Consider the following 15,674-nt stretch of genomic DNA (forward strand, 5'->3'; position numbering starts at 1 on the left):
TGTGAACCGGTGACGGCTCAGGAACCACCTGTTGCTGATACTGAACCCAGTGAGCCTAGTCCCCCTGAGTGTGCTACCTCCCTTACCCGGTCTATGGCATCCCTGGCAAAAGCGTTAGACTCGTTCCGAGTAGGGTTGAGCGACTTTTGCTTTTTTAGGATCACGAAAGTCGGATCGTGTGAAATCGGCCGATTTATTGGGAAAAGTCGGGGGGCCGACCGAAACACGAAACCCAATGCAAGTCTATGAGGATATTTTTTTTTTTTTTTTTTCTCTCTCTCTCTCTCCCTCTCCCTCTCCCTCCCGTCCCTGCAAAGTTTGTGTTTCACTGTGCAAATCGCTATATCCCAAATGTTAAGATGGCGGCTTTACCCCCTGTGACGCCGCACAAAGCAAGCCAGAACCTATGTCATCACGCTGCTTACACTCCTTCATTGGCTGAAAAAATGGCGGGGAAAGCGTCATATGAAATGCGACTTTGGCGCGAAGATCGCCGACCGCATGGCCGATCCCACAGTGGGATCGGGTCGGGTTTCATGAAACCCGACTTTGCTGAAAGTCGGTGACTTTTGAAAATGTCCGATCCATTTCGCTCAACCCTAGTTCCGAGACCCTGGGCACCCAGGGCACTAAAACGGACGACGCTTCCGATGGTCATAACCCCTCGTACTCCAGGGCTCGTACCTTGCCAAGGAGTTCTCCTTCTTCCAGGAAAAGGACTCATGCCATATCCCCAGACCATCAACGGTTTTCGGGTTCTGAGAGCTCCATTTCTCGCTCCCCTTTCATTGGGGCTAGTAGAGAACCTGTTTCAGAGGACGATTCTGATATGTCCCTAGATCAGGAATTTCATCACGATCAGGAGACTCTCTAATTGAGTCGGTGAATAAGGCTTTGAGACTTGAGGAGGAACCCTTATCTAAAACGGATCATGCCGTGTCCTTTAAGAGGACCAAACGAGCTCACAGAGTGTTCGCCACTCATCCCGAGTTTAAGCAAATTGTTGAATCTCACAGGATCCGTCCAGATAAACGATTCACAGGGCAGAAGCCCATGGAGTCCAAATATCTCTTTGCCCAGGATCTAAGAAAAGATTGGTCACAATCTCCCCCAGTAGATCCTCCGGTATCGCGCCTGTCTACCAAATCTGTTTTATCCTCCTCGGAGGGCGCCTCTATCAAAAATCCAACCGATCGTCAGATCGACAATATGGCGTGTTCAGCTTTTGAAGCCTCAGCGGCCGCACTCTTTCCATCTTTTGCCGCTACGTGGGTGGCTAAGGCTATGACCCACCGGGCTAAGGTCTTGTCTTCAGCAGTACTGGATACCAATCCCCCCCCCCCCCCCCCCCCCCCCCCCCCCCGAGGTAGCAGACCTCGCTACTCAGATAGCCAGAGCTGGAGATTTTGTAGTGACCGCGTCCCTGGATGCCGCTGACTGCGCTTCTCAAGCAGCAGCAAATGCCATCACCATCCGGAGGTCATTATGGCTCAGGGACTGGCGTGCGGATTCTACTTCCAAAAATTCATTGACTTCTCTCCCATATCAGAGCGGTTGCCTTTTTGGCGAAAAGCTCGACCAGTTAATTTCTGACGCCACTGGAGGGAAGAGTAAAAGTCTTCCACAACAGAGACCCTCTCAGCCCTTTCGGAACCTGCAACCACAGGCTCGTTCCCGATTTATTTTTATTTTTTTCGTTACAACTCAAACTGGTCCTCTATTTCCACATCTCCCGGTTCCGGCCGGACACAACGTGGAGACAGAGGTTCACAGGCCTCTTTTAAGCCTTCCCCTTCATGGAGAGGCAGGCCAAGGCAGTCGGGATCCAGAGGCGCCAGAACGGGCAGACCTTCCACACAATGACTCCCTGCGGTATCCGGGGGACACCCTCAAAGTAGGCGGCCGCCTGCTTCCCTTCAGTGCCGCGTAGCTCTCGGTCGTTCACGACGAGTGGGTCCGCAATCTAGTGTCCTCCGGATACAAGATAGATCTCTTATCTCATCCTCCAAACCGTTTTTTCCTGTCTTCTCCTCCCAGGGCAAAAGCATCAGAGTTCTTCAAAGCTATAAGCTCTCTGAGAAAAGACGGAGTTATTATTCCAGTCCCTCCAAAGCGAAAGGTTTCAAGGTTTTTATTCAAACCTCTTCATTGTTCCAAAGGAGGACGGTACAGTACGGCCCATACTGGACCTAAAACTGCTGAACAGGTTCGTCAGGGTACGACGGTTCCGGATGGAATCGCTTCGTTCTGTCATCGCCTCCATGGAAAAAGGCGAGTTCCTGGCATCTGTAGACATCCAGGACGCATTCCTCCACATTCCTATTTTACCTTCTCACCAAAGGTTTCTTCGCTTCGCAGTTCAGGAAGATCACTTCCAATTCTTTGCTCTGCCCTTCGGCCTCGCCACCGCTCCCAGGGTATTCACCAAGGTCATGGCGGCTGCCGTGGCCATACTCCACACCCGAGGTGTGGTGGCGCTCCCGTTCAAAATAAAATACAAAAAAAAAATCAAACCTACACATATTTGGTATCGTTGCGTTCAGAATCGCCCGATCTATCAATAAAAAAAAAAAGATTAACCTGATCGCTAAACGGCGTAGCGAGAAAAAAAAATTGAAACGCCAGAATTACGTTTTTTTTTTATCTGCACCAAAATGGTATCATTAAAAACGTCAGCTCGGCGCGCAAAAAATAAGCCCTCACCCATCCCCAGATCACGAAAAATGGAGTCGCTACGGGTATCGGAAAATTGTGCAATTTCTTTTTTAGCAAAGTTTGGAATTTTTTTTACTACTTAGATAAAAAAATAATCTAAACATGTTTGGTGTCTATGAACTCATACTGACCTGGAGAATCATAATGGCAGGACATATTTAGCATTTAGTGAACCTAGCAAATTAGCCAAACACAAAACAAGTGTGGGATTGCACTTTTTTTTTTGTGGTTTCACTTCACTTGGAATTTTTTTCCCGTTTTCTAGTACACCACATGGTAAAACCAATGATGTTGTTCTAAAGTACAACTTGTCCCGCAAAAAATAAGCCCTCACATGGCCATATTGACGGAAAAATAAAAAAGTTATGGCTCTGGAAAGAAGGGGAGTGAAAAATGAAAACGCAAAACCGAAAAAAGCTGGGGTCATGAATGGGTTAAATGGTGCAGTTTTTTTTAAAAAAAAGTCTCACTTTTGGGGGTTTCCAATATGTAGGACTTCCAAAGTCACTTCAAAATTAAACAGGTCCCTAAAAAAAAAAGTTTTGTAAATTTCCTTTAAAAAAATGAAACGTTATTGCTACATTTTTAAACCTTCTAAAATACTAACAAAATAAAACATTTCAAAAATGGCGCTGGTGTAAAACAGACATGAGGGAAATGTTATTTATTAATCATTTTGTGTGGTATGACTGTCTGGATTAAAGGGATATTCATTCAAAGCTTTAAAATTGCAAGTTTTGTAAAATTCTTGTTAAATTTCTGATAATTTTATAATTAAATGTAAAACATATCAACTGAAATTTACCATTATCGTAAAGTATTGTCACGAAAAAAACATTCTCAAAATCAATGGGATGTGTTGAAGCATTCTAGAGTTATTCGTACGTAAAGTGACACTGGTCACATTTTTAAAAAATTGGCCCTGTCACTTATGGGGTTAAACGCCCATCAAATAAAAATGGCAGACCCCAGTGGCTACAGTAAAAATGAATAAATCAACTATTTAAAGTTGTGCATTTAATTTTGTTTTAAAAATAATTTATTATAATCAATATTAAAAAAAAAAAAAAGTGTCGCTGCACCTTCCCTGTAATTTTAGCCCCTGAAGGCTGTATAGGCCAAGCCAACAGTTTAAATGTCCTGGTTTTTCCTGCGGCCACCACTGCACCCACCTTAAACTGTTTTCTGTAGCTCTCAGTAATCTTTATAAACTAAAAATGTTAACATCGTACAGCAAAGGAAAACTGGAGGCATCTTCTGGGATTGGCACAAAGTTTTGGCTCTAGCAGCTCAGATGGAGGAAGCTTGGCGCAGTGTTTCCATGTGATGCATCCGATATCGTGGTCTGTGTGGCGGCTGACGCTGCGGATCTCTTTCCTGTATTTCAGATAACTATCAGACGGCTCAGCTGCTTGCTTTGATTCTGGAGTTGCTGACGTTTTGTGTCGAACATCACACCTACCACATCAAGAACTACATCATGAACAAGGATTTGCTCCGAAGAGTCTTAATATTGATGAACTCGAAACACACTTTCCTGGCACTTTGTAAGTCGCCTTCTCTTTAGCGTCACAATAAAGTGAATCCGGCCTGAAATCTTTGTAATATCCATCCTGCTCATACAATGTTTGTATTTTTAGGTGCTTTACGTTTTATGAGGCGAATAATTGGCTTGAAAGATGAGTTTTACAACCGTTATATTATAAAGGGAAACCTTTTTGAGCCGGTTATTAATGCTCTTGTGGATAATGGAACCAGATACAACTTGCTGAACTCTGCAATAATAGAACTGTTCGAGTTCATCCGAGTGGTAAGTATCTGCTCAGTGCGGCACCTATGGCACCGCGCCAGTCACCTGCGTGTCTGCCCATAGTAAGGCATCAGATGGGGAATGTGACGTGTTGGGGTAAAGATTCTATACTGTTGTTTAATTAGACTGTGCTGAGACTTGTAGTCCCACAGGCCATTTTGACTAGGATCTGTTATTGGCTATAGGATGTGGAAGTTTACAGAAGTAGTTTTCAGTAAGAACGGTGACGGATGTTGGCGCCATTTAACTATGTAGCTCTGATCGGGTCATTGCTTCTATATTTCCCCAGTCCAGTTACTGCCTGTTCACACTATTCAATTAAACTTTCTCCTACGCCTCATTGGGGGACACAGGACCATGGGTGTTATGCTGCTTGCCACTAGGAGGACACTAAGTAAACAGAAAGAGTTAACTCCTCCTCTGCAGTATACACCCCTTGACTGGCCAGTAAAGACTCAGTTCTTGCTTAGTGTCTGTAGGAGGCACCTGGGTCTGTTCAGACCCCCCATTTATTATTTTATTTTTTAATTTTCTGTAAATTTTTATTTTTTATCCAACGGAGTGAAGGGGGCGACGGACTCCTTTCCAGGGTTCCCCCGAACCATCAACAGGCGAGCACGGCGAGTATACCTCCCCGTTCCTCTCCTGCGACGTATGGGGCACGCCTAACCTAAACCCAGGGCGACGGTTCCTGCTCGGTCCCGATCTCCCCCATTATAGGAGGGCGAGCTCATAGAGTATACCTCTCATGTGCATCTCCCGGGCTCCACCACACTCAAGCCCTCACCTCGGCGTCTTGTAGTCCTCACGGTAGCTGTAAGTCCCCTGCGGCAGGCACATCTGCACGGTGGCACAGCCATAAGTCCCCTGAGGCAGGCACATGCGACGCTCTCCGTCCCCCGGCGCAGGGAGGACAGATTGAGCTAGAGGCCGCACCGAGGCTTGGTGAGTAGTCCCCTCCTCACGCTGCAGCGTTGGAGGATGCGGTCCGGGTCCCTGGGGAGAGGCGCCGCTGTTTGGTACAGCGGCGATCGTTCGGTGCTACACCTCGCCCCCAGGCGCATGCCACCGGCAGCCTGAAAAATTTAGTCCCCGGCTTTTCAGCCGGACTAGGCCGCGTTTGTAATTCCCGCCCACCGCTGAAGCCCCACCCACCGCTCAGGCACTTCTCGTTCTGAACGAGAACAGCCCTGCAAATCTCGGCCGCCATCTTGGGTCTCCTCTCCTGCGTGGGATTCTGCAGCAAACGCTTCCTCTTCCTCCCTGGGGACACAAACACAGGACCATGGGTAAGCTGCCACTTCCTATAGGGAAACGCTTAACCCCTTCTCTGCATCCACATCCCGGCTAGTGCAGTATTTTGGAGGCACAGACAATACACTATGTCTCAGTCTAAGGAGGCAAAAAGGGGCAACAAAAAGCACACTGTATTTTTTACCGCATGTACCACTTGCAATTCTTCTTTGCCACGTGCCCACAATACCTCTTTGTGCCAGAACTGTGACCCGGCCTGTGCGCAGCCGCCTTCTGCCGCCACCAATGTCGCCACCGATCCCGCAGAACCTAACCCTCCTGAGTGGGCCGCGTCCCTGTCACGTTCAATGGAGTCCTTGGTCAAGTCATTGGACTCTTTCCGAGGGTCCTCCTTAAGCCAGAACTCACCTCCGTCGGCTGCGACGGAATCGTGTGACGGTGCAGGGCCGTTCGACCACAGGGGGCGTACCGTTCTACGGGACTCTCGGGGGTCCAGGAAAAGGACCCTTCCCTCATCTCCCCTACACGCTCGAGCTTCTGCGAGCTCATCTTCTCGCTCCCCCCTCCCCTGAGGGTCGCAGCGTACAGGACTCAGTATACGAGTCGGAGGAATCTTTAACCCAAGACTCCTCTATCGGTCAAGAGACACTTGACTCCCTTATTGAGGCAGTCAACAAAACATTAATGGTGGATGACTAATCTGTTTCCTCTCAGGAACACGTCGTATCTTTTAAAAAGACTAAACTCGTCCAAAAGATATTTGCTAATCACCCTGAGTTTCAGGACCTTATCCAAAAACACAGGGAACACCCAGAGAAGCGTTTTACGGCTCAAAAAGCCACGGAAGCTAAATATCCTTTCTCCAAGGATCTGGTGAAAGAGTTGCTTCTCTCTCCTTCTGTGGATCCTGCCGTATCGCGACTCGCATCTAAAACAGGCTTATCCCTGTCAGACGGTTCATCAGTCAAAAATCCTTCTGACCGTCAAATTGATTATTTGGCTCGCTCAGTCTTTGAAGTCTCAGGAGCAGCTCTCCTTCCATCTTTTGCAGCTACCTGGGTAGCTAAAGCAATGGTGGCCTGGGCAGAGGTGTTAACCTTTACCGTCCATGGCAGTAATCTTCCCCCAGAGACGGCCAGACTAGCTAATCAGATAGCTCAGGCCGGAGATTTCGTTGTTAACGCTTTCATAGATGCGGCTAATTGCACAGCGCAAGCGGCTGCAAACGCAATTTCCATCAGGGGGGCCTTATGGCTCCGCGATTGGTGAGCAGATTCTGCTTCCAAAAAGTCGCTGACTTCTCTACCTTACCAAGCGGGCCGTTTATTTAGGGAGAAACTAGACCAGATCATTTCTGACGCTACCGGAGGGAAGAGTACATTACTTCCCCAGCAAAAACCGGCCCGGCCTTTTCGGAATCAACAGCAGTTTAGATTCCGGTCCTTTCGTAACAACTCCAGTTGGTGGTCCTCCTTCCCTGGTTCGGGACGACGGGAAAACAGAACTTCCCAGGTCTCATACAGACCAAACCGTTCCTGGTAACCCAGACCGAGACCATCTGCCCCTAAGCCGTCCGCATCCCTTAAACCTTCTACACAATGACTCGTTGGCGTGTCCGGCGGACACCGACAAAGTAGGTGGACGCCTTCTTTCGTTCCGTCTAAATTGGCTCTTGTTCGTTCACGACGAGTGGGTCAGAGAGCTCATGTCTTCCGGATACAAAATCGAGTTTTCTTCCATCCCCCCTCCGCGCTTCTTCCAGTCTTCTCCCCCCAAAGCAAGGGCGTCACATCTTCTTCACGCCATACAGGCCCTTCAAAGGGACGGTGTCATTGTTTCGGTCTCTCGAGACCAAAGGTTCAAGGGGTTTTACTCCAACCTTTTCGTGGTCCCAAAGAAGGAAGGGGCCTTACGGCCCATACTGGACCTCAAACTGCTAAACAAGTTTGTACGGGTCCAACACTTCAGGATGGACTCGCTATGTTCTGTTGTCGCGTCCGTGGAAAAAGGAGAGTTCCTCGCATCCATAGACATCAAGGATGCTTATCTACATATTCCAATTTTTCCCTCTCATCAGCAGTTCCTGCCCTTTGCAGTCCAAGAAGAACACTTTCAGTTTGTGGCCTTGCCCTTCGGACTTGCCACTGCCCCCAGAGTCTTCACAAAGGTCATGGCGGCTGTCATGGCCATTCTTCATGCTCGGGGAGTGGTAGTCCTGCCCTACCTGGAAGACCTATTAATTAAAGGTCCGTCCCAGTCTCCCTGCGAGGAGTCGGTAAGCATCACCGTGGATTCTCTTTCTCGACTGGGTTGGAAGATCAACTTCGAGAAATCATCTCCAGTGCTGGCTCAGCAAATCTGCTTCCTGGGCATGATCTTGGACTCTTCCCGCGGGTTGGTCATTCTCCCTCCGGAGAAAGTTTTATCTTTACAACAGGGAGCGCACAAGCTCTCCCGCCCGGTCCTTCACTCCATTCGCTTCACAGTGCGCATCCTCTGGAAAATGGTTGCGGCGATGGAAGCCGTTCCGTTTGCGCAGTTCCATCTCCGTCCCTTGCAACAGGTGCTCCTGTTGGCCTGGGACAGGAGCCCGGTTTCCCTCGACCGTCGTTTTCGCCTGCCCCCACAGGTCAGGCAGACTCTCAGGTGGTGGACGCTACAGTCCTCCCTGAACCAAGGGAAGTCCTTTCTTCCAGTGCGCTGGTTAGTGGTGACCACTGATGCCAGCCTTTTGGGCTGGGGCGCAGTTTTCAATCACCACACGGCACAGGGTCGTTGGTCCACAAGAAAGTCGCGTCTCCCAATCAATATCTTGGAAATTCGAGCGATCACTCTTGCTTTGCGCAACTTTCACCACCTTCTCGCAGGCCATCCCATCAGAATTCAATCCGACAACGCCACAGCCGTGGCGTACATCAACCGACAAGGGGGAATCCGCAGCAGGTCAGCCATGCGCGAGGTCTCCCACATTCTGCGCTGGGCCGAGACCAATCACTCGCTCATCTCGGCGATCCACATACCGGGCGTGGAGAATTGGGAAGCGGATTTCCTCAGTCACCAAGGTCTTGCCTCGGGCGAGTGGTCCCTCCATCCGGAAGTCTTCCAGCAGATTTGCCTTCGCTGGGGTACGCCGGATGTGGTTCTCATGGCCTCGAGGTTCAACAACCAGGTTCCCCAGTTCATTGCTCGTTCCCGCGATCCTTGCGTTATCGGGGCAGATGCTCTGGTCCTGTCGTGGCATCGGTTCCAGCTGCCATACATATTTCCACCTCTTCCCTCTGCTCTGATCTTCTTGATGACTCTCGGGAGCAGAGGGAGACCGGCGATTCTCGTCACGCCCGACTGGCCGCGCCGCATGGTACGCGGAACTCGTCCAAATGGTCGCCGACACCCCCTGGCGCCTTCCAGATCGCACAGATCTTCTCTCACAGGGCCCGATTTGCCACCAGAACTCCAGGGCCCTGTCTTTGACGGCGTGGCCGTTGAATCCTGGATTTTAGCCCAAGCCGGATTTTCTCCAGGGGTTTCTTCTACCATGATTCGCGCTAGGAAACCCGTGTCCATGCGCATTTATCATCGCACCTGGCGCATCTTCTTTTCATGGTGCAATACCCATGGACGTTCTCCTTTGGTCTTTTCCATTCCGTCCATTCTGGAGCTTCTCCAATCAGGTTTAGAGTCAGGCCTTGCCCTAAGCTTGCTCAAGGGACAAGTGTCCGCATTGTCTGTTCTTTTCCAACGAAAGATCGCTTCCAGACTGCCGGTTAAGACGTTCATCCAAGGAGTCTCCCGGGTGGTCCCTCCCTATAGAATGCCTTTGGCGTCGTGGGATCTTAACTTGGTTCTCGGAGTTCCTCAGGAGGCCCCTTTCGAACCATTGCAGGACATCTCTCTCACCCTCCTCTCATGGAAGGTGGTCTTTCTCGTGGCGATTACGTCAATCAGGAGAGTTTCTGAGTTGGCGGCTTTCTTGCCGACCCCCCCCCCCCCCCCCCTTTCCTGATTTTTCACCCAGACAAGGTAGTTTTGAGAACCTCTCCCTCCTTTCTACCGAAAGTCGTCTCCTCCTTTCATCTAAATGAGGACATTGTCTTGCCGTCATTCTGTCCAGCACCAACCCATCGTATCAAGAAAGCTCTCCATACTCTGGATGTGGTTAGAGCTCTTCAGCGGTACATATCTCGCACGGCTCCCTTCCATAAGTCGGATGTCCTGTTCGTGCTTCCGGAGGGACATGGGAAAGGTCTACCTGCCTCAAAGGCCACTCTAGCCAAGTGGATTCGCTCCACTTTTCAGGAATCCTATCGCGTCAGGCGCATTCGACTCGGTCGGTCGGTGCTTCTTGGGCCATTCGGCACCAGGCGTCCGCACAACAGCTTTGTAAAGCTGCGACTTAGTGCTTTGTGAAGGTATGCAGACTGGACCATCACATCCATGCCCAGGCTTCGGCAGACGCTGCCCTCGGCAGGAGCATTCTGCAGACAGCGGTACCTCAGTAAGCCCGTGGTACATGAGGTTTTAGCAGTGAAATTGCTCCCCGCCCAGGGACTGCTTTAGGACGTCCCATGGTCCTGTGTCCCCCAATGAGGCGTAGGAGAAAAGGAGATTTTTGTGTACTCACCGTAAAATCTTTTTCTCCGAGCCAATCATTGGGGGACACAGCACCCACCCTGTTAGCCTATTGGCCGGTTGTTGTTGGTTTCTTTGTTCCTTAGTTTTGGACATAGTTTACTTGTCTTGGTTTTACTCCTATTGCTTTTCTACCGAACTGAGTCGTTACTGGCCAGTCTGCAGGGGTGTATACTGCAGAGGAGGAGTTAACTTTGTGTTTACTTAGTGTCCTCCTAGTGGCAAGCAGCATAACACCCATGGTCCTATGTCCCCCAATGATTGGCTCGGAGAAAAAGATTTTACGGTGAGTACACAAAAATCTCCTTTTTTACAAGCATACTTGCTATTAAACATTTCCCTGGTTCGGTGTTGGGAGCCAGATCTAAGTTCTGCCTTTTCGCACACGTTGCAGGAAGATATAAAGTCTCTGACCGCACATATAGTGGACAACTTCTATAAGGCTCTCGAATCCATTGAATATGTTCAGACGTTCAAAGGGCTGAAGACAAAGTACGAGCAAGAAAAGGACCGACAGAGTCAGAAATTAAACAGGTAAGGCCTCTGCATGAAATCTTATGTTTGTATCCTGATGATTTTCCGTTAGTCACTCTTGTAAGGCATAGAGCATGTGTAGCAGCTTGCCATAGACTTACCACTCTGCTCAGGGTTCAGACCTGAATCTTACGGAGAACCTCTCTGTACTCTACCTACGGAGGTCAGCCAAACCTCCAACTCCTCGATGTCCCAGACTGACCCCACAGCCCTGGTCACTACTGAACATGTACATAGAGTGCAGCACAGATTGATCTCATCTACGACTCCACAGCACTGGTCACAACTGAGCATGTACATAAAGTGCAGCACAGATTCAGCTCATCTACGACGCCACAGCACTGGTCACTACTGACATGTACATAAAGTGCAGCACAGATTCAGCTCCACTAACAGCCGATATCCTTAGATCAGGACCAGAACAGATATTTATAGGACATTTCATAACTTTCCCAAATTATTATGGAAACATTTACAGCACATCCTGCACTGAACATCTTTTAGCTTTTTTGTTGATTTCTGTTGTACATATGGGGCCTAGACCTAGCGGTAAACATCTGAGGAATTGTCCGCATGCTGCTCTTAAATTCTTTGCATCTTTTAAAGCCTGAACATTTGATCAGCAATGCGTTTTCCCCTACAAAGTAAAAGGACCAATTCTATTGATGGATTTGTTCTTTTTCCATTTTTTTGTTTGTTTTCGAGCAGACTGGCAGAAAGACGCAGTGGAAACATACCCTTAGAATTGCCTTTCCTCCTTTAGGAACAGCCTGTTCCTTCTCTTCTGAAACACTGTTGACTAAAGATGGGACCTCTCTTCTGTGATTGTGTGTTTGTCAGCGTTCTTGGCTTCCCACTGTTCCCACGCTGCAGCGCCCCTGACTAAGACAATGATTGGCAGTGGTACTGCAGAGAGGAACCCACCCACTCTACCACTAGTCTTGTATCCATACACTACCTGCACTAATCAGGGCACATAGGAGGGAAAGACGGGGACAGGAGCCATAATTGGGTCCAGTTTTATTTAATAAAAATCTAAAAAAAACGCATACCCTTTTTAAATTGAGTAGAACCTGCTAGCTACCTACATCTGCCACTAGATGGAGCCCACTGTTACATATTCTATTCAGTAATAACTCTGTGAACGCCCTCTAGTGGCAGATGGATGTAGCCAGAACATAGGCTTTCGTAGCGATCACCCATGTAAGGGGACTTGGCACTCTGATTGCCATTGATTGCTATAAAGAAACTAAATGAGAAAATTGTGATTTAATGCTCTGGCCTGTTGTATAGTAACTGACAGCAGGAATATGCCTGTTACATTGTTATCGGTTTTGCTTATGCAATGATCATACTTTCCCACTTCCAGCGTGCCGTCTATTCTGCGTAGCAACAGATTTCGAAGAGATGCGAGAGCTTTGGAAGAAGATGAAGAGCTATGGTTTAATGAAGACGAGGAGGAAGAGGGTGAAGCCGTTGTACCTCCGATTGAGAAGTCGAAGACTGAAGATGACTTTCCTGACAGCTATGAAAAATTTATGGAAACAAAGAAAGGTAGAAGTGGAAGGTTTACTGATGTTATAGTTCATGAGTTGTAGCGTATTCATTATATAATGAAAAGTTAGTTTTCTTGGCTTTTATCACTTCTTCATTTAAGATGTCTGCTTTTAGTCATTGAATGGAAAGCTTAATTATTTCCTTATGAAACACGGCCTGACCATGTGATGGAGACCTGGGTGCATGGCTCGTCATACGTGTCCATTTGTCTATGCAATCAGCACGTGAGCAGGACAGACTTTTGCCTGGCAGAGCTGCTCCTTGATAAGGGATTTGATAATCTCCACTCCCCATCTCCTCCTCCTCTGCCCCTTTCCATCCTCCCTTCTGCTGGGTTACTGTGGCGGTACGGGTGCTATACTGACCTGTGATTGTATACATGTACTGAATATGGTCCTACAAAACGCTATGCCCTGCAGTAACCTGCTCCGTAGGACATATTGTCTGTACCATACATCACACAACTCGCTCCATCTGTAAACTATGTCTAATTTTTTATTTCAAAGCTAAAGAAAGTGAAGACAAGGAGAATCTTCCAAAAAGGACCTCAGTGGGAGGATTCAAGTTCACCTTTTCTCACTCTGCCAGCTCAGCTAATGGCGCAAATAGTGCGAACAGCAAATCCGTGGCAGCTCAGACCCCACCAGCAGGCTCCAATGGATCATCCTCTAAAAACTCAAGTTTAGCAACTACAGTTACATCTACAAAGGTAAGCCAAGAAATGAGAGCTGACCTGTGGTGGCAGTGATGGGCAGTGGCTGCACGTCAGCAACGTACAGGGCTGAACACCGCAGCTCCATACATTGTTTGGTGGCCGCTGCGAGTTACTTTAGATTTTAGCTGACCTGACAGCACTGATCTCAGATCGATGACCTATCCTACAGGTGATCGTCACTTGTTTAGCCCTGGGCAACCCCTTTAGGATTGTTCTCCAATCATGAAACCCTAGCCTTGCACTTGACTAGCTGTGATGGCAGTATGTACTGTGTATTCCACTGCAGAATATCACAAGGGCCAATAATTATAGAAGATATTGCCTAACCGTACTGTCACGGATCCCTTCCGTGCTGCCACTAATTCGTCACGTATCCGCTCTCAGCACGTGACTTGGGGTTGTGCCTTCAAGGGTTAATCTATCTCCCCTCTCTGTCCAGCATTCAACCTCTGTTCTATGCTGAAATGGGAGCATAAATCACACACCGACCCAGGCCACACACACGCTCATACACGCTGCCACCACTCACCGAATACACGGGCGATGAGTCCCGGAAATTACTAATACTGTATACCACTCATAGGGCTCACACACCTTAGGCTATGGATTCTTTAGAACATACAAGGTTCAACTGTTAAAGTTTAATGCTTGAATACAAAAAGGTTCAGTGCTTACAGTAAAGAAAAAGGTATAAAAATATGGTAATAAAGACATACACCTATGCAAAACAGTATAAAATAAACAGGAGAAAACTTACAGAAATAGCTAACTTGTAGTCTGCTTCTGCTCCCTGAGGGTAGTATGAATGTAGACTGGATCACATCAGCTTCCCAGGCTGCCCTCACATGTGAACAATTTTGAATGTATACAAGCCAAATTTATAGTCACCCTGGAGGTCAGATTTCTAGACCAGCCCCTCAAGTTGATATTCTAATTGCTTGTTTGATTGGACCACGGCCGCGCCCCCAATGAATATATTATTTTCTCGGAGATCCTTTGTGTAAAGCTTCCCACAGATAGTGTCAGGCTGTAATTGACATCTCTCTTCAAAGAGCTAGGAAGTGTTAAATGTTCCCTTTATTCTTGGTTCCCAGCACGACCCCCTGGTGAGATTGGAGACAGAAGTCTGCTGTCTCAGGAAAATACATATTAACACCTGGATGAGACCTGCAGCCTTCAGGACAGATATTAGATTATTACCATTCAAACAATAAACCTATACATAGTTCACTGCACGCATATATATTTATACATATTTCACTACATGCACAATTACCAAATCCTGAGGAAGGGGACCCAGGCTGGAGGGGTACACATTTCTTGCAGTGACATTTTCACATTGACACTACATAGTGGCCTCCATCACACCAGCAGTGTTGGTTGGATGTCTGAGTTGAAACTGATTAGCTGCAGTGTTAACTAAATCTGTGGGGGGGGGGTTTTAACTGAAGCCACAATTTGAGGATATCCCGTAGAGCACACACATGGCTTCATACACTGACCGTAATTCTATTGCCTGAGCCTTGCCACCATCCTGGCCCACTGGAGGTATTGAGGAAGTTGCGATTGAACGAGAAGACCTCACTGCAGCAAGAAGTAGCAGAGAATGCTAGATGAACATCTTGTGCATCTGATAAAAACTAACCATATCATTTCTGCAGCAGGGAAGTCTGATCGGACTGGTGGATTATCCTGATGATGAGGAAGAGGAGGAGGAAGAAGACACATCTCCACGAAAAAGACCTAGGCTGGGATCTTAAATTGACAAACATTAGTTTTGGGTTAATGCAGCAACTGATGTCTGAGCTTAGTGCGAGTCCAGAAGCTTTCTCAATTGAATAATACGGAAGTAGCCAAACTCCACTAGAAGGGTGTAAATGCCAAGATTTCATGGGTTTCAGAATGATGGATTAGCTGTGACAACCGAGATGATTGCTTCAGTGTATCTTGAGTTTGGGGAAGGGGTCAGAATGGATCACTTTAGAAAGAGACACATTTTTAATGTTGTAGGGTTGCCCCCAAGAATCTAAAAGCGTTCAGTTGCACACCGGTAATCTTAATTTTTAATGGTGCTGGCCAAAGTGTTTTATGAATTGCCTATTTTATAAAGAAATTGAAGGGAATAAATTCTGATATAACTTTGGGACCATTCTTTGTAAATTGAATTCCCGTCTTCGCTAGTAGGAATGGGAGGGGGGGGATGGGTGACACATTGTAGTGCATGTAAACTTTTAAGAAAAAAAAAACGAATGAGAATCTTTCAGTGTGTATTTTATTAAAATCTGAAATCGAAATGGACAGATGTAATAAGTAGCCCGTCCTGCATACTGCACTTCCAGAAATACTGATGCCAAGGATCAGTAGCTTCCAAAACTAGTCTGGAAACTGCCCGTTGACCTCCTAACCAGTGCCTCAATCTCTTGCAGTGTTAATATTTTCATGTTGATTCTATGAAGTGTG

At 47.6% G+C, this 15,674-nt stretch overlaps 1 protein-coding gene across 4 annotated transcripts in view; it reads left to right on the forward strand.

Moving 5' to 3' along the window:
* PPP4R3B (protein phosphatase 4 regulatory subunit 3B) overlaps positions 1 to 15,357 on the forward strand; it is a 47,409-nt gene extending 32,052 nt beyond the window's left edge. For all 4 annotated transcript variants that reach the window (XM_077282773.1, XM_077282774.1, XM_077282771.1 and 1 more), the window contains exons 11-16: positions 4,104 to 4,262; positions 4,356 to 4,525; positions 10,803 to 10,942; positions 12,312 to 12,496; positions 13,006 to 13,208; positions 14,876 to 15,357. In XM_077282773.1, coding sequence (XP_077138888.1) covers positions 4,104 to 4,262; positions 4,356 to 4,525; positions 10,803 to 10,942; positions 12,312 to 12,496; positions 13,006 to 13,208; positions 14,876 to 14,974 — 956 coding nt within the window. In that variant the 3' untranslated portion in view covers positions 14,975 to 15,357. The remainder of the gene's footprint in view (positions 1 to 4,103; positions 4,263 to 4,355; positions 4,526 to 10,802; positions 10,943 to 12,311; positions 12,497 to 13,005; positions 13,209 to 14,875) is intronic.
* The last annotated feature ends 317 nt before the right edge of the window (positions 15,358 to 15,674 follow it).

The sequence above is a fragment of the Ranitomeya variabilis genome, chromosome 2 (genome assembly GCF_051348905.1).
Source record: "Ranitomeya variabilis isolate aRanVar5 chromosome 2, aRanVar5.hap1, whole genome shotgun sequence".
NCBI lineage: Eukaryota > Metazoa > Chordata > Amphibia > Anura > Dendrobatidae > Ranitomeya > Ranitomeya variabilis.